Here is a 26,187-nt window from a genome sequence, read left to right as displayed (position 1 = left end):
TCTATCTGGTGGGAGGAAGAGTCGTTTTCCCACAATTACTTCATAGAGGTCAATTATGAGAGCTTATCCCACTTGACAGAGAAACTCTGATTCCTAGTAACTTGCCACTCTTACTGGAACGACCTGCTCAAGATCACATATTATAGTAAGAAAAAAATGATGATGATAATGGTTGACACTCACTGACCATTTATTATGCACCAGACAGAGTTGTCAGTGCCTTATATATATTAATGTGTGTAAACCTTACAACAACCCTATAAAAAAAGGTTCTACTGTGCTTCCCATATTATAGACAGAGAGTTTGAATAGCAAAGGGAAATGCTGCAAGAGGAGAGGAGAATGAGAGAAATGCATTCCTGCTGGGGAGACTGGAAAAAATGCTTTCGTTTGTCTTGATTACTTTATTCATCCTTTAATTTTCAGGTTGATCCCTGATTTCTTAGGAATATTTGGCCTGACTCAGTGGACCAAGTTATGCCATTCTATTATATGCCTTTACTGCAGCTTGTGTTTCATTTTTTTCTAGCACTTGCCATATTTGCAATGCTGTGTTTAAACCCAGACTTCTCCTCTTGATCACAAATTCACTGAAGGCAGATAGCTTGTTTTTCTTGCTAACCAGTGTATCCTCAGTGATTGGTAAAGTCCCTGGAACACCACAACATAGCCTTTGCTGCACTGAAATGAGGGGACATTTCACATGGGAGCTGAGGGATGATTATGCTTTGTACTTGCAGTGAAAAGAATGATTTTCCATTCACTAAAACGATTTGTACCTATGAAGAATAGAGGGTGGGATTAATTTTATCCAGAAATGTCAAATCAGAAACAGGATATAAGTCAGGATTGAGTACCTGGGCTTTGGAACTAGAGAAGACTGAGGTTAAATCTTGGCAAGCAATGTGCTCAGTGTCCTCTGGCCTTAAGTGTCCTCATCTGTAAAATGAGGATAATATCTCCTCCACAGGGTTGTTGTGAGGATCACCCAAGATACATATTCACTATTCCTAGCATGTAGTAAGTGGTCAATAAATATTGGCACTTAGTGCAGTTGTCCTTATTGTTATTGAATAAGGTTAGACCTGTATGTTGGGAAATTATGGAGGGATTGAATACCTAGTGGTGGAGTTTGTGTCTTATCATTAACATGTTGTGAAGCCAGCGGGAAAAATAATAGAAAGGACATTGTGGCTTAGTAAAGGTTCTCTGGTAGCCATTAGAAAGATGAACTGGAGAATCAATGGAATCTCTCTGTTGGTGTAAGAGGATTCAATATTTCTTCCCTGTGCTGACATGATCTGTGGATGAAAGCACTGCTTCCCAAACTGGAATTAGCAACACAGTCAGCCAGAGTGCTTTCTGAACAGATTTCTGGGCCTTGTGTCTAGGGTTTTTGATTCAGTGGAACTGAGATGGGTCCTCTGTCCTGGATGATACTGATGCCACTAGTCTAAGGGCCACACCAGACTTGGATTAAGTCTCTCTTCACTACCTTAAATATGGCCGCACCTCTTTCTGTGCACTCGGTAGAAACTAAGCAAAAATCAGTTCCACTAAGTGAATCCTATAGGACATTGAAAAAGAGGAACATAAGGAAGTGGTGTCTGTGTTTGAATGAGCTTAGAAAATGTTGAATTAAAAAAAAAAATAAGCTAAATAAAGCAGAGGTCAGGTTTGCATATTTTTCAATTTATCTGGCCATAGAATCTTTCTTTTTGTAGTTTTTCAAGAGAGTGGGCTCCTCAAAATACAGCTTTGGAGAAAAAGTTTATACCAGATTAAGAAGCAATTGCTAAGATTATTTGATGTGATACCACAGGTTGTCATTCCCTTCTTGTTAGTAAAGATCTTCATCTTTCAGTAAATCTTCTTTGAGTTGAGTTTCTAACACCTTCTGCTTAAGCAGATGCTGATGGCTTTGTCTCCCTGAAGGCACTGCCCCTGCTGAGAGGTGGCACCACTGCTAGCCAGCAGCTGCGAAAGTAACAGCAGGAAGGTGCTCCATTTCTGGTAAAATTAGGAAATAAATTTACCCCATGTGGCTTAGAGACAGTCCTAACCTTAAAAAGTAAACTATTACGAAAACAAATACCTTATGTATGGGTTATTGTAAAGTTTATAAAGGGCTTTCACACTGATGATATTATGTGATCTGAATAACCAGTGGATGAGGTAGAGTGAGGAGTGAGGATCCCTCTCCCCACTTACAGGTGAAAAAACTAAGACTCACAGAAATGAATGACTTGTCCAAGATTATAAAGTAATACTCATTATTCTGTTGTCATCCTATATAGGCCTAGACCTTTTTTCTTGTCAATGTTTATACTAAATCTTCACTTATTAATTAATTCATTAATTCATTCAACAAATATTTAGTGAATACCCACTAAGTGCCAGGCAGTATACAAGTGGTAGAGGGGTGAGCAAGACAGTAAGTGCCCCTGTTCACAGAGAGCTTGAGATCTAGAAGATAGACCATCTAGAAGATAAAACTGGCTCAGAATTGGTTTTGCATCCATGTTTTCCTTTAGAAACCTGAGGCTCAGGAAGGCTAAATGACTTAATAAATATTATGAAATTAGAAAATTTTTGCCTAACAGAAACTTAAAAGATTGTCTAATCTACTTTATCATTTATTACTAAAGAGTAAAATGAAACAGTTTTGTCCAGAATAACTGTATTCATTTTTATATTGCTATATAGCAAATTACCATAAATTAAGAAACTTAAAACAATGCAGATTTATTATGTCATAGTTTTCAGGGGTCAGGAGTTTAGGTGTGGTATAGCTAGGTCTTCACTTTATGCTTCACAGGCTGAAATCAAGGTGTTGGCGGAACTCAGTTCCTTGTGGTTGTAGGACTGAGGTCACTGTTTCCTTGCTGGTTGTTGGCCAGGATTCTCTGTGAATGTCTAGGGCCTTTCTCCAGGCCTTGCACAAGGTCTTCTTCATCTTTAAAAGAATAAAGGTGCATGGAATCCTTCTCACATTTCAGACTTCTGAATTTTGTCAACAGCTAGAGAAAACTCTCTGCTTCGAAAGGAACACATCTGATTGGACCAGGGCCATTAAGATAATCTTCCTTTGTAGGTCAACTGTGTTATGTAAAAGAACACAATCACCAGAGTGCTGTCTTACCATAGTCACAGGTCCTGGGGATTAGAACCTGGAACCAGGGGGAAGAAGAGGCATTTTTAGAATGCTCCCTAGTACAGCAGCACAGTTCACTAATCATAGAATGAAAAAGAGATAACCTGAGTTCTCTTTGGAGCTCATAAAATATAATGTTCTGAATATATATTGCTGTGTAACAAATTGATGCAAATTTAGAGGCTTAAAATACGAATTGTTATATTTTGCTCATGATCTGTGGGTCAGGAATTTATGCTGGAAGTTGCTGGGCAATTATGTTCTATGTGAAGTTGATTGCAGTCACTTACTGGTGTTTAGATATCAGTGAGGCTGGCCTGGAGGTTCCCAGAAGGCTTCCTGCACATGTCTGAAGCAGAGATGGCCAGAAGTCCGGCCTCAGCTGGGCAGTTCTTCCTTTCCAAGGTCTCTCTGTGTAGTCCTACAGTAGAGTGGCCAGATTGCTTAGAATGGATCTCAGAGGTACAAGAGGGAGTTTTCCAAGAGGTAGGAGGCGAAAGCTACCAATCTCTTCGGGTCTGCACCTATAAACTGTGTGAATCACTTCTGCCTTATTACATTGGCCAAAGCCATGGTGGGGTCTTTCCAGATTCAAGGGGAGAGGACATAGAACTCCTGTCTTTATGCGAGGAATATCAAAGAATTTGTGGCCACCTGACACATATAGTAGGTTTTCCATTTGTTCATTTTTCCAGTATAAAACATTAAATATTTTGCAAGCACTTTATTTTTTAAAAACAATTTTATTGTGTATATCTGAGGTTTACAACATGCTGTTAGGAGTTACATATATACAGAAAAATGGTTACTATAGTGAAGCAGATTAACATGGCTATCATTTCACCTTGTTACTTTTTTGTTACAAGAGCAGCTAAAATCTGTTTAACAGCAATCCCCAGTACTTATTAATTCTGTAAATTTGTTCATCCTACTTATCTGCTATTTTGTATCCTTTGCCCTACATTTCTGCATTTCCTCTACCCACCACAAGCACAGTAACCACTGTTCCCATTCTATATTTCTCTCTCTGTGTATTTGAGCTCTTTTTCCTTCTGGATTTGAGTGAAATCATATAATATTTTTCTTTCTGTGTCTGGATTATTTTGCTTAGAATAATGTTGTGTAGATCTATCTATGTTGTAACAAACAGTAGGATATCATTCTTTTGAAGCTGAAAAATATTATATTGTGTATATATATATATAGTCAGCTTTCCATATCTGTGGGATCCACAACCATGAATTCAACAAACTATGGATAAAAAAATTAAAAAAATAAAATAACAATACAGCAATACAAATAATACAATTTTTAATTTTTATTTTTAAAAACTTTAACATTTATTTTAGATACAGGACATATATGTGCAGATTTGTTACATGGGAATAGCGTGTAATGCTGAGGTTTAAAGTACAGATCTCATGACCCAGGTAGTAAGCATAGTACCCAAGCGATAGATTTTAACCCACTCCTCCTTTCCTTCCACCCTCTAATAGTCCCCAGAGTTTATTTTTTCTGTACTTATGTCCCTGTGTGCTCCATGTTTAGCTCCCAATTATTATCGAGAAGATGCAGTGTTTGGTTTTCTGTTCTGGTATGAATTTGCTTAGCATCATGGCTTCCAGTTCCATCCATGTTGCTGCAAAGGACATGGTTTCATTCTTTTTATGGCTATATAGTATTCCATGGTGTATATGTATCACATTTTCTTTTTTTTAATATAATACAATTTTTCAAAATATAGCATTATAATCATTTAATAGTATTTACATTGCATTAGGCAATATAGGTAATCTATAAAAGATTTAAAGTCTTCAGGAGGATGTGTGTAGGTTATATGCAAATACGATGTTATAAAAGAGACTTGAACACCACCATATTTTAGTATCTTGGGGGAGCTGAGGAACCAGTTCTCGATAGATTCTGAGAAACAACTGCATACCACATTTTCTTTATACATTTATTTGTTGTTAGGTATTTAGTTTCTTTCCATATCTTGGCTATTGTGAATAATACTGCAGTTAATATGGGAGTGCAAATATCTTTATCTGTGCTGATTTCATCTCCTTTAGAAATACACCCAGAAGAGGAATTTCTGTGTTGTATGGTAGTTCTATTTTTAGTTTCTTTAGGAACCTCTGTATTATTTTTCATAATGGCTGTACCAATCTGCATTCCCACCAACAGTATACAAAGGTTTCCTTTTCTTCACAAGCTCACCAACTATCTCTTGTCTTTTTGTAATAGCAGTCCTTATGGGAGCAAAGTGATACTGTATAGTGGTTTTAATTTTCACTTCTCTGGTGATTAATGATGTTGAATACCTTTCCATATTCCTGTTAGCCATTTTTATGTTTTCTTTGGAGAAATTTCTGTTCAGGTCCTTTTTTTAAATTGGATTATTTGTTTTTCTGCTATTGAGTTGTAAGAGTTCTTTATAAATTTTGAATGTTAATCTCTTATCAAATATGTGGTTTGCAAATAATTTTCCCAGTCTGTAGATTGCCTTTTGAGTCTGTTAAATATTTCCTTTGGTTTGAAGAAGATTTTTAGTCTCATTTATGTCTGTTTTTTGTAGCCTGAGCTTTCGATATGATGTAAAAAAAAAAAAAATCATTGCTAAGGCCAATGTTGAGGAGTTTTCTACCTAGGTTCTCTTCCAGGAATTTTTCAGGTTTCAGGTCTTCCAATGAGGACTTTTTTTGAATTGATTTTTATGTATGGTGTAAGATAAGGCTTCAATTTCATTATTCTCTGTGTGGAAATCTAGTTCTCTCAGCACCATGTATTGAAGAGACCATCCTTTTCCCATAGTATCCTCTTGCTGCCCTTGTGGAAAATGAGTTCACCATTTATGATTGGATTTATTTCTGGGCTCTCTGTTCTATTGAATTGGTCTATGTTTCTGTTTTTGATGCCAGTTCTGTATTGTTTTGATTACTATAATTTTGTAGTATAATTTTAAATCAGGAAGCATGATGCCTCCTACTTTGTTCTTTCTCGGTATTGCTTTGGCCATGTGGGTTTTGTTTGGTTGGTTGGTTTATTTTTATTTTTATTTTTTTTGATTGCTTTTTCTATTTCTGTGAAGATTGACATTGACATTTTTATAGGGATTATGTTAAATCATTATGTGCTTTGAATAATGTGACTATATTGATAATATTAATTTTCCCCATCCATGAACACAGAGTATCTGTTCATTTATTTGTGTCTTCTTTAATTCCTTTCTTAAATGTTTTATAGTTTTCAGTGTACAAATCTTTAACTTCCTTGGCAAATTTATTCCTAAGTATTTTTTTCGTAAATGAGATTCTTTTTAAAATTTATTTTTCAACTAAGTTATTTGTGTGTAGAAATGCTACTCATTTTTGTATCTTAATTTTGTGTGATTTAACTTTACTTAATTCATTTATTAGTTCTAATAATTTTTTCTGTCGGGAGGATGTTTGTGGTTTTCTGCATATAGAATAATGACACTTGCATATAGATTTTATTTTCTTCCTTTGTGATTTGGTTGCTTTTTAATTTCTTTTTATTGTCTGGTTGCTCTTGCTAGTATTTCCAGTACTGTATTGAATAGAAGTGGTAAGAGTGGACATTCTTGCCTTGAACCAAATGTTAGTGGAAAAGCTTTCAGTTGTTTCCTGTTCATTATGATGTTAGCTGTGGGTTTTTTATAAATGATCTTTATTATATTGATAAACTTTTATTCTATAGCTAAACTTATGAGTTTTAACAAGAAAAGATTTTTAACTTTGTCAAATATTTTTTTCTGCACCAATGGAGGTGATCTTATGATTTTAATCTTTTATTCTGTTAATGTGGCATATGACATTTATTGATTTGTACATATTAACCCAGCCTTGTGCTCCTGGGATAAATTCTACTAGGTCATGATGAATAATCTTTTAAGTGTGTTGTTAAATTTAGCTTGCTGATGTTTTATTGAGGATTTTTGCATCAATGTTCATTAGAGACATTGGCCTGTAGTTTTCTTTTTTGCAGGGTCTTTGTCTGGCTTAGGTATCAAGGTAATATTAGTCTCATAATGTGTTTGGAAGTATTCCCTCTATCTCTATTTTTCTGGTAGAGTTTAAGAAGTATTGGTAACAATTATTATTGAATATTTGATAGAATTCAGCCATGAATCCATCTGGTCCTGGGCTTTTCCTTCTTAGAAGGTTTTAAATTACTACTTCACTTCAATCTCTTTGTTAATGGTCTGTTCAGGTTTTCTTTTTCTTCCTGATTCAAACTTCATAGGTTGTATTTTCCAGGAATTTATCCATTTCCTCTAAGTTATCCAATATGTTGACATATAATTGTTCATAATGGTCCCTTATGATCCTTTTTATTTCTGAGACATCTGTTGTAATGTCTCCACTTTCATTTCTGATTTTGAGTTTCCTTTTTTTTATGCTAGCTAGGGGTTTGTTGATTTTGTTTAGTTTTTCAATGAACCAACTCTTGGTTTTATTGATTGTTTATCAAGATTTTTGTGTTCTTTATTTATTTCTGTCTGAACATCATTATTTTCTTCCTTCTGCTAACTCAAGGCTTAGTTTGCTCTTCTTTTTCTAACTCCTTAACTTATTCAAGATCTTCCTTCTTGTTTATTATTTATTGCTTTAAACTTCCCTCTGATAACTTCTTTTGATGTATCCCATAGGTTTTCATATGCCATGTTTCTACTGCTATTTTCAGTTTCCCTTTTGATTTCTTCTTTGACTCATTGGTTGTTGAGGAGCATTCTGTCTTATTTCCACATACCTGTGAATGTTCCAAGATTTCTTGTTACTGATTTCTAGTTTCATACCATTGTAGTTGGAAATGATACTAGATATAATTTTAATATTGAATTTGCTAAAACTTGTTTTGTGGCCTAACATATGATATATCCTGGAGAATGTACTATGTGCTCTAGAAATGAATGTATAGTCTGCCAATGTTGAATGAAATCTTTTATATATGTCTGTTAGGTCCATTTGGTCTAAAGTGCAGTTCATATCCAGTGTATTTTGGTTATTTTTCTGTCTGCTTGATCTATTCATTGTTGACAGATGGGTATTGAAGTCCTCTACTGTTATTATATAGATATTTATTTATTCCTTCAGGTTCATCAGTATTTGCTTTATATATTTAAGTGCTCCAATGTTGGGTGCATAAATATTTATATTTGTTATGTCCTCTTCATGAGCTGATGCCTTTATTGTTATACAATGACCAATGTTGTCTCTTGAAAGAAATTTTGACCGGAATTCTATTTTGTCTAATGTAAGCATAGCAACCCCTGTTTTCTATTAACTACTATTTGCAAGAAATATCTTCTTAACATCCCTTCACTTTCAGCTGTGTGTCCTTTAATCTAAAACGGCTCTCTTATAGATAGCCTATAGTTGAATCTTTTCGTTTGTCAATCTGCTCAGCCACTTTATGTCTTTTGATTGGATACTTACAGTCAATGTTATTATTGATAGGGAAGGATTTATTCCTGCTATTCATTAATTGTTTTCTGGTGGTTTAGTAGATCCTTTCCTTCTTTCTTTCTTGCTTACATTTGCAGTTTGGTGATTTTTTGTAGTGCTAATCTTTAGTTTCTTTTGTGTATCTCTGCAGTTTTCTTTTCTTTTTTTTTTTGGCTTTGTTGTTGCTGTGAAGCTTACATAAAATATTTTAAAATTATAATAGACCATTTTAAGCTGCTGAGAACTTAAATTTGGTTGCATATAAATACTCTAGACCTTTACCCTCCCCTCAACTATTTACATTTTTGTTGCCACAATTTATATCTTCTATACTGTGCATTACTTAAGAACTTACCGTGGTTACAGTCATTTTGGGCCATTTTTGTGCATTCCTTAAGAACTTACTGTGGCTACAGTAATTTTTGATCATTTTAACTTTTATACTAGAGATTTGATAGATTTATACATCACCATTACAGTAATGGGATAGTCTAAATTTAATTATGAATTTACCTCTAACAGTGAGTTTTATGCTTTCATATATTTTTTTGGTAGTAATTATCATCTTTTTACTTTCAGTTGAAGCACTCCCCATTTTATTTTTTTAAAAGATGGGGATCTTACTCTGTTGCCTTGGCTGAAGTGCAGTGGCATGATCATAGCTCATTATAGCCTCCAACTCCTGGGTTCAACTGATACTCCCACCTCAGCTTCCCAAGTTGGTAGGATGGCAGGCACACATCTCCATGCTTGGCTAATCATTTTTATTATTATTACTTTTAAAATTTTTGTAGAGATGGGGATTTCACTGTATTGGCCAGGCTGGTCTTAAATTCTTGGCCTCAAGTGATCCTCCCCTCTCAGCCTCCACAGTCTCCAGGGATTATTGATTGTTTTACATTATGCCTGGCTGTAAATATTTTTTGTTAGGCTGATCTAGTGGCAATGAAATTTCTCAGCTTTTCTTTGTCTGGAAAATACTTTATTTCCTCTTTCTTTCTTTGCTAGGTATAACATTCCTGATTGAAAGATTTTATTTTTTCTTTCAGCACCTTAACTATACCATTCTCTTGTTTTCTGGCCTTTTAAAATTATTTCTATGATATCTTTGATATTTTGATTACAACATGCCTTGTGGAGGACTTCTTTGGGTTGGACCTGTTTGGGAACCTATAAGCTTCATGAATCTGGGTGTTCATGTCCCTTCTAAGACTTGAGAAATGTTTCACAATTGTATTGTTAAATAAGCTCTCTATGCCTTTCTTCATCTCTTATTCCTCTTACACTCTCATCCTATAAGTACTTGTTTGCTTACTGGTATCCCACAGTCCCATACACTTTATCCACTCTTTTTAATTTATTCAGTTGTTTAATTTCCCCTTTACTGGGTTATTTTAAAAGACTTCTCTTCAAGTTCAGAATTTCTTTCTTTTATTTGATGTGTGGTTGGCTACTGAAGCTCTTAATTGTGTTTTTCAATTCATTCACTGAATTATTCAGCTTTAAGATTTCTCTTTGGTTCTTTTTTTTTATGATACCTATTTGTTGAATTTCTCTGAGATCATGAAGTTTTATTAAATTTATCGAATTATCTGTCAATATGCCCTTATATCTCAATGAGTTTTGGTTTTTAAGATCATTGTCTTGAATTCCTTTTTAGGCAATTGACAATTACTATTTTGGAGGATTCATTATTGGATAATTATTATTATTATTTTTTGGTGGTGTCACGTATCCTAGTTTTTTCATGTTCCTTGTGTCCCTGTGTTTATATATGTGCATTTAGTGGACAATCACCAGTTACAGTTTTCTCGAGTAGCTCTCATATAAAAAGACATTCTCCTGCAGGTGGGTCCTATGGTGTTGGTTGGGTAGGGTGCATTGATTTTGGTCCTGGGTGGGTACATTGGTGTAGCCTTCATGTAACTTCTTCAGTTGTAATCAATGTCTGCAATTTCTGTGAGTACCTTAATAGCCTAGTCTACAAGACTTTGTGGCAGTGGTGGTGGCAAGGTAGATTGTTAAGGTTATTGGCAACAAGGACTTCAGGGATCCTGTTCTCATTTTTTCCCACAGTGCAAAGACTTAGCTGAATGGAATTCCTTTTGGAGTTGGGTACAATATAGGTAAGAGGCAGCCATAGTGGCTCTGTGTTCCAGGGCACAAGTGCTTAGAGTGGCAGTGGAACTGGAGTCCTAGAAAATGAGTCTTGTTGAATACTGTGGCCCATGTGACATGGGTACAGGTTTGCTTTCTTAGCTCTCCCACCAAGCATAGCATTGTGATTCCAAGGCACTTCAGTAGCTCAGGCCCAGGTGGCAGGGATATCACTGTGACTCTGATCCTTGATGTCAGGACACAGCACTGGTATGGCTCCAGGAAAGGAGGAGTGTTCCAGCGTCTCAGGCTCTGGGGAGCAGGATACAATTGCAATTTGGGTTGTAGAGCCAACAAGGCATAAAGACAACTCAGGCATCAGGAAAGAGGGTACTGCTTAGTGGTGACTCTGGACCCTAGAATGGTGGGATGTAGCAGTTACCTAAATCCTGTGAGGCTAGGTGCTGTAAAAGCAAGAACTGGGAATGGCCAGGCATGGCTAGGACTTGGGTTCTAGGGTTCAAATAGCAGTGCAGTGTGGGTTTTATTATAAATTGGAGGCAGGGCAACTCAGGAGTGCATACTCCAGAGGGCTGGTCCAGATCCAGGGAAGTGGGGTGCTGCAGCAGTTTGACATAATGGACAAGGTGATACAGATCAGTCAAGGCGTTGCTTCCCTGTGGGTAAAGTGCCATGCGGACCCAAGCATGAGGGTTGTGGCTGCTCCCTGGGCCTAAGCTCCAATTACCTGAGACTAGTTGGTTCAGGTGCTAAGTGTGCAAGGCTGCTTTGCCAGCTTGGGCATGGCTTTCGTCTGGGCTGGAGCACCTGATCTCCAAGGGACAGACCAGCACCAGGGCTTAGACACTGGGGTCATGGCTGTTCCCATGTGTCACAGCTTCAGTTTCCTGGGGCTGAGGTACAGGTTGATTCAGAGATCCAGAAAGTGAGGCTTCTCTCCTGACTTGGATGTAGCTTCTCTCCTGGGCCAGAGTACCTGGTTGTGGAGGGGCAGGGTGCCAAATTGCAGCTGTTCCCTGGGCAAAGCTTCATTTCCCTGTGGCTGGGGCAGCAGGCTGGTTTAGGTACGGAGGGTACACAGCTGCCTCACTTTCCCAGACATAGCTTCTCTGTTGGGACAGACTGTCTCTTCCTCAGGGGGTAGGGCACTTGGGTGCCCTGTTCACAGCTTGGGTGTCAGGGGCACAGCTGCTTCACTGAACCTACGCTGTGACCCTGGCATCAGAGCCCATACAGTACCCTAGGCTCAGGTGCCAGGAGCACAGCACAGCAGCAAATGAAATGGGGGAGATGAAGTGGGGGAGATGAAGTGACTCCCAGGCAGCTATTCCCTGTGGGTAAGGAACTACAGCGGCTTGGCTGGGGAATGGTGCACTACTATGTATGATCATAGTGCAATGATGTCAGTGCCTCAGGATGGAGGGCAGTGGCTACTTGCTACTAGAGAAAAACACACTCCAGCAGGAGCTCTGGTTTCAAAATGGCACAGTGCAGTAGCAGGTTGATTAAAAGGATCGGGGATGGGATACAACGTGGGCTTCTTTTCCGGAGTGGTACAGCTATGCGAACTCCAGGCAGTTCCCTAAACCAGGCTTAGGGCCCGTGAAGACGTTTCCCTGCAGGGAGAGGACTCACCTGGTTCTGAGCTAATCCTGACTGGGAAGTGCAGGTAGCAGGGACAAGATGTTTTCTTTCCTTCTCTATAGAGTCATCCTGCTTTTCTGTGCCTCGCAGGGTTTTCACCACCCGCTGCTGTACATCAGTGCTCTCCATTAGTCACTGTGGTCCAAATGTAGTTGTTTGTTCATTGTTTTGGTCCTTTATTGTGTCAGGCAATGAGTGTTAGCCACATCTAGTCAGTCATCTTGCCGACCACAAGCCTATAATACATTTTAGTACAAAGGGGAGTACACTCTTCAGGGATGTTCTGAGGAAGTATTTTGTGATGCAAGATTGTCCTTTATTTTTATTTTATTTATTGCATTTTAGGTTTGGGGGTACATGTGAAGAACATGCAAGATTATTGCATAGGTACACACATGGCAGTGTGATGTGCTGCCTTCCTCCCCATCACCTATATCTGGCATTTCTCCCCATGCTATCTCTCCCTAACTCCGATCCAGTGAATCAAGATTGTTGTTTAGTGAATTTATCTTAAGGTTTCAGCCCCTTGCTACACGTTTCTGTCTAGGTGCATATTTTGTTGTTGTGTGTTGCCATTGTTTTTGTTATTGTTTTTTGGTCTTCTTGAAAGCTGGTTTAAATGGGGGCAAATGTCCCATAAAATACTATTATTCTGTTATTTGGAGAGGTGTATAGATAGTGTGGGTACCAAATAAGGGAAGGGAGGGGAGTATATCCCATTTATGATATAATCCCCAGTGTATGTTCTAGGACTGAAAAACTACCACAGGAAGTATCCACTGGGCCCACTGTGACATGAACCTGAGCTAAAATTCCATTCCTCACCTGACATCCATAAACTCTTATTCTGACTGGTAGACCACAGTGATATTTTGCATCTCCTGGAATTAATGTCAGTTAATGCTAGGACTGAGAAACTACCACAGGTATCCACCATACTCACTGTGAGATGGACCTGAGCTAAAGCTCCATTCCTCACCTGACATCCTTAAACTCTTACTCTGACTGGTAAACCACAGTGATATTTTGCATCTCCCGGAATTAGAGCCAGTGTGCGAAAGTCTTTGGAAAGCATTATTATTTCCTTTTCTCACTCAATGAACAGTCACCCAGGTAACACATTGTAAGTGTCTTTGGAGAAGGCTAGGAGGAAGATTAACACCATAAATTTTGGGAAGTGTGCAGGCTCCTTCCTCAAGGGGAAGATTCTGGTTCTGGGCTTTCAGGTGCTACTTGTGTGACCACAAGCAAGTTACTTAATGTCTCTGGACTCTGTTTCTCATCTGCCACATGGACCAGGCCTTGCCTAAGTGTTATTTAGCTTTGAGGTTCTGGAATTGTCACTATAAACTCATAGGCAGCTCCCCCCAGGAGAAGTCGCTACAATAGTCCCTGAGTACTGACTTTTGTGTGCATGCATGTGGGGAGTGGGGGTCAAGGGGTTCAATTTGGGCAACAAGAACTTATTCTGAGTGTGTATTAAATTGTACTATAAATAAGAGATACAAGCCCACATGTGAAGTCAAGCTAGCTCAGGGCATCTTGCTGTCAATCACAAGTGCTTACAAGTATCTTTCTAACTGTGGCAGTGAAGCTTTTAGCTGAGAATATCTTTGGAAGTTTTTTTCTATTTATGGGCAGGAGAAAAGGTAATGAGGTCCAAAATGATGGCAACCGAGGGTGTACAATCTAGGTGAGGGGCAGGGAGATATGTGGCAGTGGCTGAGCTTCACTGCGAGTGCTGGCCTGGGTTTAAGACAACACTAGTAGGAATCTCTCCATTTTCATCCATGCTTGTCATTCTGCGTTTGTAGCAAGTAGGGCAATTGACTCACTTGGCTGACGCAAGACAAGAAAATAAGCCTCTCCAGTTCCTTTCTGTTGTTTTTGGTTTTTTCTTCCCCCCTCCTCCCGTGGCTCGGAAGTAGCTTCCTGTTTGGAATAGAATCTTGTAAGCTCAGGGGATTTGGCCAAAAATAGACATAGGTCTTAATGATTTCTATGGATAGCTCTTTTTAATCCTATCAGAGCCATCACCAAATTCTCCCCTCTACCTCCACCCTCCACGTCCTGTCAGCAAACTCATGCATGGATGAGCTTTAGTCCCAGTCCCATCTGAAATTTCAACATACAAATTTGGGGGAGAGGGTACACAAACTTTCAGACCTTGGCCTGTCTTATAAATACAGTCTCTTGTGGGCTAGAGGTATTGCAAATATAATCTGTCATTGAAAATTGTCTTTTCATGTGACAAGTCACTAGTGACCATCAGGACGTTATTTCTCTTCTCTGAGCCTCAGTTTTTTCCTATCATTAAAATGAAATTAATTATACTCTCTCAACCTAGCCTGGGACACAGATATATTATGAGGATCAAAATTAGAGTACAAACAAAAGAACGTCAGAAAGTGTGAACGTGCTATAAAAATGTCATGTTTTGCTGCCTTATTAGTATCACTCTGATTGTTTCAAAGGACAGTCTTTTCGGTAAATGTTTTACTGAAGTTTTACGTACATATAGAAACAACATAAATGTACTGTAAGATGATTCTTCTCAAAGTGAATTCACACATATAACCACCACCAGATCAAAAACTAAGGTATTCTCTGCACTGTACAGACCCCCGTGTCTTCTTCTGAGCCTTATCAACTTTCTCCCCAAGGGAATTATTTTTTTAACTGCTTTATCCAGTGTAGGCCGGTTTTGCTTTATATATGAAATGAACTCTCTGTGTCTGGTTTCTTTCACCTTTTCATCTTTCTATGAGATATTCTTCCATTTTGTTTTGTTTTGGATAGTTATGGCTCATTCATCCTCAAAAATATTTCATTGTGTGTGTAGAATTCTCTTCTACTGCTGATGGTCATCTGTCTCGTTTGGCATTATTCCAAGTAGTACTGCAATATTATACCTGTCTTTTGGTGGACTTATATATGCCTTTTTGTTGGGTACATATTAGGTGTGGAATTGTTAGAACATACTGTAGGCTGTATTCATAGGTTCAGCTTACTGGATACTTTAATACATACTTTCAGTTTTCTAAATTTTTTGAAGCAGGCTTTGTTCCTAGCAGTAGCCTAGGAGAGTTTCTATTGTTCCGCAAGCTTGATGACTTAGCGCTTACCTTCTTTTTAATTTTATATTCTAATTTTATTTTACCATCCTGCTGAGTAGTATATCATTGTAATTTTAATTTGCATTTTTCTGATAGTAAATGAAGTGGAGATTCATTACATATCGGCCTTTCGAATATTCTTTTTGATGAAGTGCCTGTCCATATCATTCACCTATTTTCTCTTTTGGTTATCTGAACATTTCTCACTGATTTGTAGTTGTTTATGTATTATCTTAGTCTGTTCAGGCTGCTATAATGAAATGCCAAACACTGGCTATAAGTAACATAAGTATATTTCTCACAGCTCTGAAGGTTGGGAAGTCTGAGATCAAGTCACTGGTAGATTTGGTGTCTGGTAAGGGCTGTTGGGTTCACCTTCTACCTGTGTCTTCACATGTTGGAAGAGACAAGGAGTCTCTCTTATGTCTCATTTATGAGAACACTAATTCCATTCATTAGGGCTCCACTTTCATGACCTAATTAGCTCCCAAAGGCACCACCTTCTAATATCATCACCTTGGAAATTGAAATTTCAACATACAAATTTGCGGAAGAAGATACACAAACTTTCAGACCTTAGCATGTCTTATAAATACAATCTCTTGTGGGCTAAAAGTATTACAAATATATTCTGTCACTGAAAGTTGTCTTTTTAGTCTATGGCATCTTTTGATTAATTTGTTTTAATATTTGTACAGTCCTATTAATCAATTATCTTCTTTTATGGTGAAGACTCAAGAAATCTTTGCCTACTGTCATCAAAATGTTCCCCTACAATTTCTCCTAAAAGTTGTTCTGTTGCTGTTTGTTGTTTTACTTTTTTCATTTAGATCCGCAAATCATCTGTTTTGATTTAGGAGTACAGAGGAAGTTAAGTATCAAGATTTATTTTGTTTAATATAGATATTCAACTGATCAGCAGCATTTGTTGAATTCTTTCCCTCTCTGAGTTTTTAAATTATAATTACTGATTTCAGAGGGAACATTTACTATGTGAGCTCAAGAGAAACATTGTTTGTTTGAGAGGCAGTATGTACCTACTATATATTAGAAACTTTATGCACATTATCTTATCTTAGCCTCGGAACATCCTTGCCAGGATTGTATTATTGTTCCATTCTGTAGTTGAGAAAACTGAAGCTTAGAAAGGAAAAGCAATTAACTCAAGGTTAAATAATGAGTAGCGGAGCTATGACTCAATATTCTTTTTTTTCTTTCTCTTTTTTTGGATGCCAAAGCTCATGTTGGCTCTTTCTTCTTCAAGTATCATGGTGACAACATACATTAGAACTGCGGAGACTGAATAACCAGTGAGTTGAAGAAACTAGGCTATAATCAACTGGGCTGTTTTAGTAACCAAGAGGAATAATTTTACTAGAGACATTTATAAGGCCTAGTTATTCCTTGCCCTCAGTAATGATCATGGTTAGTAATGGCCAGTCATTACTTCTTTTCACTGGAAGTCACTCCGGAGCTTTGCACATTCCATTCTAGCTCTTAAGACAAAGGGTAAAGTAAATATTACCTTCCCCATTTGACAGATAAGAATACTGAAGGTCAAAGACGTCAGGCAACTTATTTAAGGTCGAATTGCAAGACCAAATATCCAAGGTCAAATAGTGGTAGAGCAGGGCACAGCACTTATTTAACTTATTCCCTCACCTATGATCACCCTTATTCACTGCCAGGATCATAGATCTAGATGACCATTATTGCACTTCAGGCCCATTAGACCCTGTTCATCCTCTCTTATTTCATAGCTTTTTGCCTGGCGTCTGTTATTATCCAGACTGACTATTGCCCGGGAAGAGTAAAGCACTCTCGTAGCCCTCCACCAGGGAGTGCCCTGCTGCTTTTAGCCTTTCTGTGGCTCTTGAGAGGCTCCAGGCGCCTTCCTTCACCTGTCTTCAGCACATCCATGCCCCAGAGCAAAATGCTGAATTTGAATATGCAGCTGATGTTGCCTGTCGCCTTCCAGACACAGAACTGTCTAATTGCAAAAATTGTTTCATGATCCTCCCCAATTAAGCTCCTGACAACCTAATTTTAAAGACCCTGTTGGATTTTTTACACTGATGCTCTCCTTCTTCCTTCTTCCCCCTACCTCTGCCATCTCCAGTAAGGCCTATTACCTTCACTCCACAGCTGAAAAGTAGAAAATGGCTTCAGCGTGACAAGGGACCATAACATTTTCTTTTGGTCTCTCTTTCTTATTATTATGAGCTACTCAATGAGGCTGGGACACCATGTGAAGAACTGAGAGAAGGAAAAACAGGTTATTAAAGCAATGTCAGAAACTCAAACAGGGTAATGATTAAAAGCTAAATATTTATCTGGGAAAAAGAGTGAACAGAGTGGGTCTGATGGCCAGTTATAATTCATACTAGCACATCCATGGCATTTCTGAGGCTCCTTTCAGTGAAACCTCAAGCATTCTGACACCATTGACTTGATGTATTCATCTCTTATAAATACCACTTCTTTACACACACACACACATACACACACAGTCGTACACAGCACAACTAAAGAACAGTTGTGCTATCACACAACTAGAGATGTGCTACATCATCAGAATCCTAAAAAAAAAAAAAAAACTGTCTGTCTTCTCAGTTTAGTCTGTGAAATACGCATTTTGTGGAGTCACAGAATTACTCAGACACCCATTACAATGTCAAATAAATGGCAAGGAAAAAGCAAAGGGCATAAACAAAAGAATAATACAGAATCCAATTTCATTTTTTTTCATGTCCTCGGCACTTTTAAATACACACTCCTGGTAGGCAAATGGGAGTTGTGGATTATAGCTTTCTGTTTTATCCTAGATCTGTTTTTCTCCCTCCCTCCCTGGCACTCAATTTCTATGATCTCCCCTAAAATGCCACTGGCCCCACACTGTATTCCTATCTTAGGCAAAACCTCCAATTAAAATCAGCAGGGGGTTTGCTTGATTTAGCAACCCCAGCCTCGGTTTCCCAGCCAGGGGGTTCTGAAAGGGAGATGCGTACCTTTGAAAGCACTGATGGGAAGCCCTGGGTGGCGGAGACTGTCCTCAAAATGACGAGCGACTCCAGGCTGTGTCACCAGGAGACCTGTCAGGTCACCAGAAAATCCTGCCTGAGGCAAAGACAGAGCCTGCAGGGGGGCAGCTGAGGTGTTTCCATGGTCCAGAGCCTCTTTCTCCTCCAGTCGGGGGTTTAGAGGGGAGGAAATGCAGAGGACAGGCATTGAGGGAGTATTGGATTTGGACCCAGGAACCCTGAGCTTTGCCCTGCTACACCCATGCTGTGTGACCGACGTGAGGCACAGTCTCTCTGTGGCCTTCAATGCCCTCATCGATGATGGGATAAAAATCTCAAGGGAATCCTATCTCATGGGGCTTATGTGAGGATAAAGGGGTAACTGCCATGATGTAGGAAACACTTAACAAAGAGCGATTTTTTTGACCTCAGCAACCATCTCTGTGTTCAGGCCTAAACATGAGGAAGATGAACATTTCTAAGGTTTCTTCTTGAAGGTTCCCTTCTTCGATAATGGTCCAAACTGATTGATTCATCTGGAGCCAACGTGGGTACCTGTCAATCAGGCTCCAGGGTTTTCCAGTTTAGAAATGAAAATGCAGCTTCCTTCTCTCTCCTCCTTCCTCCTTCCCTCCTTCCTCTCAGCCCCCTATCAGAATGAATTGAAATCCCATCCAACAGAGAGTTGCTGATTTGGATGTACTGCATCTCAGCTTTGGCTGCAGATGGAGGATGTTTTGGGTCCTTTGGGACAGAGAAAAAATACTTTAAAACCTGCTCCTCCCTGCCTCACACTGACTGGCTTTCAGCAGGGCTGTGTCAGCCTTTGTGAGACCCTCCCCTCTGGAGCAGCCTATTAAGCTGCTTCTCTGTTGCCAGGGTTGAGGCAGGCTGTCACCAACTAGCCTGGGAAATGGTATTTATAGATTGCAGTCCCTCCTATCCCTGATCCCCAGCACCTGCCTATGCACTTGTCTGGAGGCCCAATTATCTGAGAATGGAGGAGAGGGACCGTGGCAGGTCCAGAGGAAGCAAGGAATGTGAAAATAGACCCTTGACAAGCTCAAACTTTCAGTGTTTTTCCATTATTTCCATTTATTTCTCTTCTCATCTCTTGCTTTCTTCTTATTGCTCACCTCATCATTACAATTTTACATTATGGTACCTAAAAGAAGGTGCACTGATGCCAGAGGTAGAGAGTTTGGTATTTGAATGTGGAGTACCTTTGTGATCTCAGACAAGTTCTCTCACTTCTCAAGGACTCCTTTTTCTTTGTCTGTAACACGGAGGTGGTTTCATGTGCTGTTCAGGACGACAGTATGAAGAGCCTCCAGTACTATGCCTGGTATACAGTGAGTACTCAATAGTTGTAAGTCATAGATGCTTTTGGCTGGTTTAGGGCGCGGCTTACAATTGAACCTTGTAGAATTTATGACTATCCATGACAACTGGTCAGAGAACTGGCTGGCGATGGGGAAGGCTTAGGAGATGGATTTGATTGAGGCTTCTTCCTCATTATTGCAATTTGCTTGTATTCAAAAGAAACACACACACGAAATGAGCTTTATTTTGGTTCTAATCTCAGAATGAAATATTGAAAAGCAAAAGAAAGTTCGTTGACCTTGGGGATCAGGACTCACTGGAAACAATTTTGCTTTCCCTCTCTGCCCCCACCATCCCCGTAATTGGCCTCTCTAGAAAAGGAGGAGAATGAACAACTAGCCCGTCCTCAAACGGCCCATCCAGTGTCCACCTTCCCCAGATCTGTGCGTTAACACAGATGATGCCTTGGCTGCATCTCTTTGTTTCTGTCCTATCCACTCTAATTTCATTCCATCTCATCCTCCCTGCCCAGGGTCTCCTCCGTAGCCTCTGCCTGCTCATTCGCTCCATATTTCTCCATCTCCAACAGCAAGTCCTTTTTTCCACTTATCACCCTTCCCCACTCTCCACCTTTCCCCTCTGTCTTCTTTCCATTTTCCCTCAGCCTCGTGCTCCCTGCTCCCCGTGAACACCACCTGCTTTCCAAGTTCTCTTGCTGTATCATTAATGCCTTCTTTGATACAGCCCACAACCTCATGATTATTCTGAGGTCAGGAGATGCAGGTGCCACGCAGCTCGCGAGTGTGTCTCAGAGGCCCTCTGTCCCCAATCCCTCCTGCCCGACAGGGCTGGAATCCTAATTTGCCATTAGCTCCCTTGCTTATTGCAGTATCACCAGGAACTTTCATCTTTTTATTTCCCTCACCGAGGATTCTGAGAGTTCAGCCACAATGAAGCATTGATTCAAGGAGTGGGGGCTGTGGTTCTTACAAAGGGTCCCAATGATGAGACACGAGAAAGGGGGCGCTCTACGGGGTTATAGAATGCCTTGCAGATGGGAAAGAGGAGCTCTAAATGGGGTACTGTCCTGTCACTTGGAGAGGGAGTGACAGGGGCAAGTGTGGGCCATGTGAAAGAGGCATTTTGAAATGACACTCTCGTCAGATGGAACCACGCAACCAGGGCCGTGTGGAGAGCCCCTGTAGCTCACAGAAATATCAGATGACTCATACCCAATATTCAGTCAAAGTTCTGGTTTGGGAGGTGGGAGCCACATAGCTCATCATTATTCCAGCTCCGTTTCCTGAAGGCTGTTCTCCAGGCTGTAATAGGATTGGTCTCACGAAGCAGAAACTGGGGAGGCCTGGAGCTGCGGGGGTGGATGGTATGGAAAACAAATACTGCAGTCCTAAGGGGAGAGGGAGAAGTTTGTTTTTCTTTTTTTAAATGAAAAAATAACGAGAAACGTGAATATTCTTTATGCATTCGTTCAGCAAACAGATTCACTCAGCAAGCTGTTTATAGAGCCAGGCTCTGGGCTAGGTGCTGGGAGAAGGAGGGATCTCCCCTCTCAAGCCTGAGAGCCTGGAGGGGAAACGGACAGGGAAAAGAGGGGTTTCAATACAATGTTTTGGATGCTGTGAGGGAGGTTTTTATCGCCAGGGCTGGGTGGTTCTGTGGATTTAAAAAGGAGAGGGTTTCAAGGCGCCCACTAATTATTCCGCCATTTTCCTCCAGCCGATAAGCAACTCATTGAGAGCAAAGCACGCTGGGAAGCCATTTCAACACTATCCATTTTCAAATGGCTATAACAAAATGGTTTTCCTCAAACTCCAGGGCGATAGTGAAATCCCTGAGAGTGTCTCAATACCTTCAAAGGAAGAGCTTATTCTCTGGGATAAGAGTACTTTTTATTATTACCTTTTTCATAATTGCTCTGTGCCAGGCTCTTTTAAGCCCTTTAAATATATTATCTCACTGAATCCTCTCACCAGCTGTATAGGATGGGCTTTAATATCCTCATTTTAGATAATGGATACTGTGGCTTAAAGAGATGAAGTGACTTGATCCTGGTTATAGAATGCAGCTTTGAACTCAGCTCTTTCGGGCCAATACCTATGCTTTTCAACATTAGGCTTTACTGCCTAATTAGGCTCTTGGTGTTTGTGGTCTGGGGATTATGCCTCATCAGTGGAAGTAATAGAATGATAGATGGATTGTTAACACTTCCTACCGCAGAGAGTACAATGCAAATTAGCTTCTGTTTCTAGCTTTATAAAATGGAGATCAGGAACCACTGAGAGCATCATCATCATCACCACCACAGCACACTACAGCCTTAAGAAGGGTGCTCTTGACTCTCACTTGACAGACAATGCAAAAAGCCACAGCTATGAGCCAGGAGACTACTCTCTGACTGTTCGACTTTGAGTCCATCAGGTCATCTCTGAGCTTCCATTGCCATATCTATAAAGTATTGCTGAGGGTCCCTTTGCAGGAATAACAAAAGCTAACTTTTATTGAGCTCTTAATAACTACCAAGTTTGGGGCTAAGCCTTCACATAAAAATTTATATAATCTTCACATAGGACTGTGTGGTAAGCATCATTAGGAAGTTGAAGAAAAAACTGCCCAGTATTACCTTAGCTTGCAGATGGGGGAGCCAGGAGATTTTCAGCTATCTCTGATGGACCTCAAGTCCCAGGGTATTTTTAGGGTGTTGCTGTGAGGCTCCAGTGAGAAAACGGGAGTAAATATACCCTGTGCAGGGTAAAAAGTGCTAGACACACGTAAGGGATTATTGGTAGCATGGAAGACAGCCAAGAGGTGACTTGCACAGAAAAAAGGAAAGATGAGAGGCCTCTAAGCTGACTGCCTTGCATATTTGTTCCTCCTCTGATGCTGCTGCTTATTTGATGGAGTATCTGTCTTCATTACAATGTTTCAGTGGCTGAAATCTGGTGAGAGACTTTGGTGTCATTTACAGCAGGCATCCCCAAACTACGGCCCTGCGGGCCGCATGCGGCCCCCTGAGGCCATTTATCCGCCCCTCCCCCACCGCACTTCAGGAAGGGGCACCTCTTTCGCTGGTGGTCAGTGAGAGGAGCACAGTATGTGGCAGCCCTCCAACGGTCTGAGGGACAGTGAACTGGCTCCCTGTGTAAAACGTTTGGGGATGCCTGATTTATAGTGTTGGGGGCCTGGGGAGGGAGGCCAGAGGTTGCAACAGAAATGCAACTGAATGGAGAGTTTGGAGCTCTGAAAAAATGCAAGGAAGTAACCCGTTCCTAACATGTTCTAAAAAGCCACCATGAGGATCATGTAAGATCATCAACAGGGAAGCACTACATGATTGCTAGAGTATGATAAAATATAATTTGTTTTCGTTGAAGTTGTTAGATGTTATACACACTCACGGGAGTAATCTGTGTTTTCAGTTTAACGAAATAACCTCTAGGTCCTTTTTATTGCTGATTGTTTACAATATGTTGTCCTCCAGAAGGGGTATTTGAGTCTAGACACTTTCATTTCCTGAATCACACTTTTTTGGGACTAGTGTACAATGGAATCACAGAGCTGGAAGGACCCCAAGGAACAGATATACCAACCCCTTCGCTTTGCAGATGAGGACATTGAGCATTAGAAAGGTAAATTACAATGTCATGCAGCTGGTTTGTGGCATTCCAAAAAGCTGCAATGTAGTTCTTACCTTTATATTCAATGCCCTTCCTGTAAATGTCACTGCTCCATCCGGTCCTTTCATCCTTTGGGCAGCTCTGGTTTGCATTATCAGTCGGATAACTGTAACTCACAGACCCACCTATGGTGGTTAACCTTCTCCATTTTTCCTCTATCTCCCAGGACAATTCAGCAGTGGCTTGCAAGGGTCCAGTCGCTCCTCTACTGTAATGAGAACGGGTTTTGGGGAACCTTCCTGGAGAGCCAGCGGAGCTGCGTGTGCCACGGCAGCACCACGCTGTGCCAGCGCCCAATCCCCTGCGTGATCGGCGGGAACAACAGCTGCGCCATGTGCAGCCTGGCCAACATCTCCCTCTGCGGCTCCTGCAACAAGGGCTACAAGCTGTACCGAGGCCGCTGCGAACCACAGAACGTGGACTCGGAGCGGAGCGAGCAGTTCATCAGCTTTGAGACCGACCTGGACTTCCAGGACCTGGAGCTGAAGTACCTGCTGCAGAAGATGGACTCGCGCCTCTACGTCCACACCACTTTCATCAGCAACGAGATCCGCCTCGACACCTTCTTTGACCCTCGGTGGCGCAAGCGCATGTCCCTCACTCTCAAGAGCAACAAGAACCGCATGGACTTCATCCACATGGTAATCGGCATGTCCATGCGCATCTGCCAGATGCGCAACAGCAGCCTGGACCCCATGTTCTTTGTCTATGTCAACCCCTTCAGCGGCAGCCATTCGGAGGGCTGGAACATGCCCTTCGGGGAATTTGGCTACCCACGCTGGGAGAAGATCCGTCTCCAGAACAGCCAGTGCTACAACTGGACTCTCTTGCTGGGCAATCGGTGGAAAACATTTTTCGAGACGGTCCACATCTACCTACGTAGTCGGACTCGGCTACCTACCCTGCTGCGAAATGAGACCGGCCAGGGCCCCGTGGACCTGTCCGATCCCTCCAAGAGGCAGTTCTACATCAAGATCTCCGATGTGCAGGTGTTCGGGTACAGCCTGAGGTTCAACGCGGACCTCCTGCGCAGCGCGGTGCAGCAGGTCAACCAGTCCTACACACAGGGCGGCCAGTTCTATTCCTCTTCGTCGGTGATGCTCCTCTTGTTGGATATTCGGGACCGAATTAATCGCCTGGCCCCTCCTGTGGCCCCGGGGAAACCCCAGCTGGACTTGTTCTCCTGTATGCTGAAACACCGCCTGAAACTGACCAACAGTGAGATCATCAGGGTCAACCACGCCTTGGACCTGTACAACACGGAGATCCTCAAACAGTCGGACCAGATGACAGCCAAACTCTGCTAACCCGGGACTCCTTGCCATGGACTTTCCCTGTTGTTGTGCAAACGCAACAGAACAAAACGAAGCAAAACAGAACAAAACAAAACAAAACAAAAAAACACAAAAATTTGTAAAATGTAATTAATATTCAAAGAAAAGGAGGAAAAAAATCTTCATTTGTTGGAAATGAAAATGTTCTAGCAACTGTATAAAACCGTTGGGCATGTTTGTTATTTCTATACTCTGTCATGAAGGGTCTCAGCCTTCTATGGAGCTTTGAGGGAGTTGCTTCTTAGGCCTCAGGTGCTGTATGGAGAGGGGAGAAGGGAGGAAGCATATGCAATGAATTGTAAAGATCTCTGCTGTGCAGGTGCTAAGATTAAACACTAAAGAGAAAGAAAGATATATGTAATGTACAACTGCCACTGCCATTTTTCCTTTTTGGAGGAAATGGACATAGATAAAGAAGATATTTCTTCGGTTAAGATTTCTTTCTTCTTTATGCTTAATTCCTCGTGTGTGTGTGTGTGTGTGTGTGTGTGTGTGTGTGTGTGTGTTTCTCTTTTGACTCTTCCTCAGATAGGGATGGAGATACAATGTCAATGCTATATTACCCATGTGGCTTATTTCATTCTGAATACATTAAAACTAATGGAAGCTGGCTAGTAGGTAGCATTAGGAGGACATACATTCACATAGTCACAGGACACTAAGTAATTTTGGATGTCAGCTCATCAAACTCCTTAGTTTGAGAAACAGGCTCAGAGAGGGATGGCATGCCATGATGAAACCAGAGTGACTACCTGAATGAGAACTTGAACCTCCTTTCTGACTCCCCTGGCAATACACCTTTTTCCAAATTACACTGGCCACTTTTGTATTTTTTCCTTCAAAATAGTTGCCAAGGGATGAAGAATTTTTTCAGTCTGAGTTTGTTTGGAGAGAGAGAGTGAATGAGTGAGTGAGTTTGAAAAAACTTCTCCCCCCACTCTCTAAAACAAATTGTTAATTTTCCCAGAATTTCTTCTTTCTATATTAAAGGTAAAGTTTTAGTTTAAATAAAATCAGAGACAAAAAACCAGGGTAAATTTAGTATTGCATTGATTTGCCAGATAGACTTCCCCAAGAAGTCTCTCTCTCCATATATGTGTGTATATGTGTGTGTGTGTGTGTGTGTGTGTGTATACACACACACACACACCTATCTCCTTTGACAATACATATGCACATCTACCACCTATACCTACTCTCCTTCCCACACTCAAAAATATAAACACTGCCACGTCCTTGACATGTGTGAAAGGGTGAGAGGCCTTATGAGCAACTTGGGGTTTAAATCAGGATGACAGACTAAGAAAGACACCTC

General features: G+C 40.5%; 1 protein-coding gene across 1 annotated transcript in view; it reads left to right on the top strand.

Annotated features, from left to right (window-relative positions):
- Positions 1 to 25,306, top strand: part of BRINP1 (BMP/retinoic acid inducible neural specific 1) — a 204,440-nt gene extending 179,134 nt beyond the window's left edge. Inside the window, exon 8 of the mRNA XM_003925186.3 lies at positions 23,705 to 25,306. Coding sequence (XP_003925235.1) covers positions 23,705 to 24,845 — 1,141 coding nt within the window. The 3' untranslated portion in view covers positions 24,846 to 25,306. The remainder of the gene's footprint in view (positions 1 to 23,704) is intronic.
- The last annotated feature ends 881 nt before the right edge of the window (positions 25,307 to 26,187 follow it).

The sequence above is a fragment of the Saimiri boliviensis genome, chromosome 2 (assembly GCF_048565385.1).
Source record: "Saimiri boliviensis isolate mSaiBol1 chromosome 2, mSaiBol1.pri, whole genome shotgun sequence".
Classification (NCBI taxonomy): domain Eukaryota; kingdom Metazoa; phylum Chordata; class Mammalia; order Primates; family Cebidae; genus Saimiri; species Saimiri boliviensis.
This window is presented reverse-complemented; position numbering and strand designations above follow the sequence as displayed.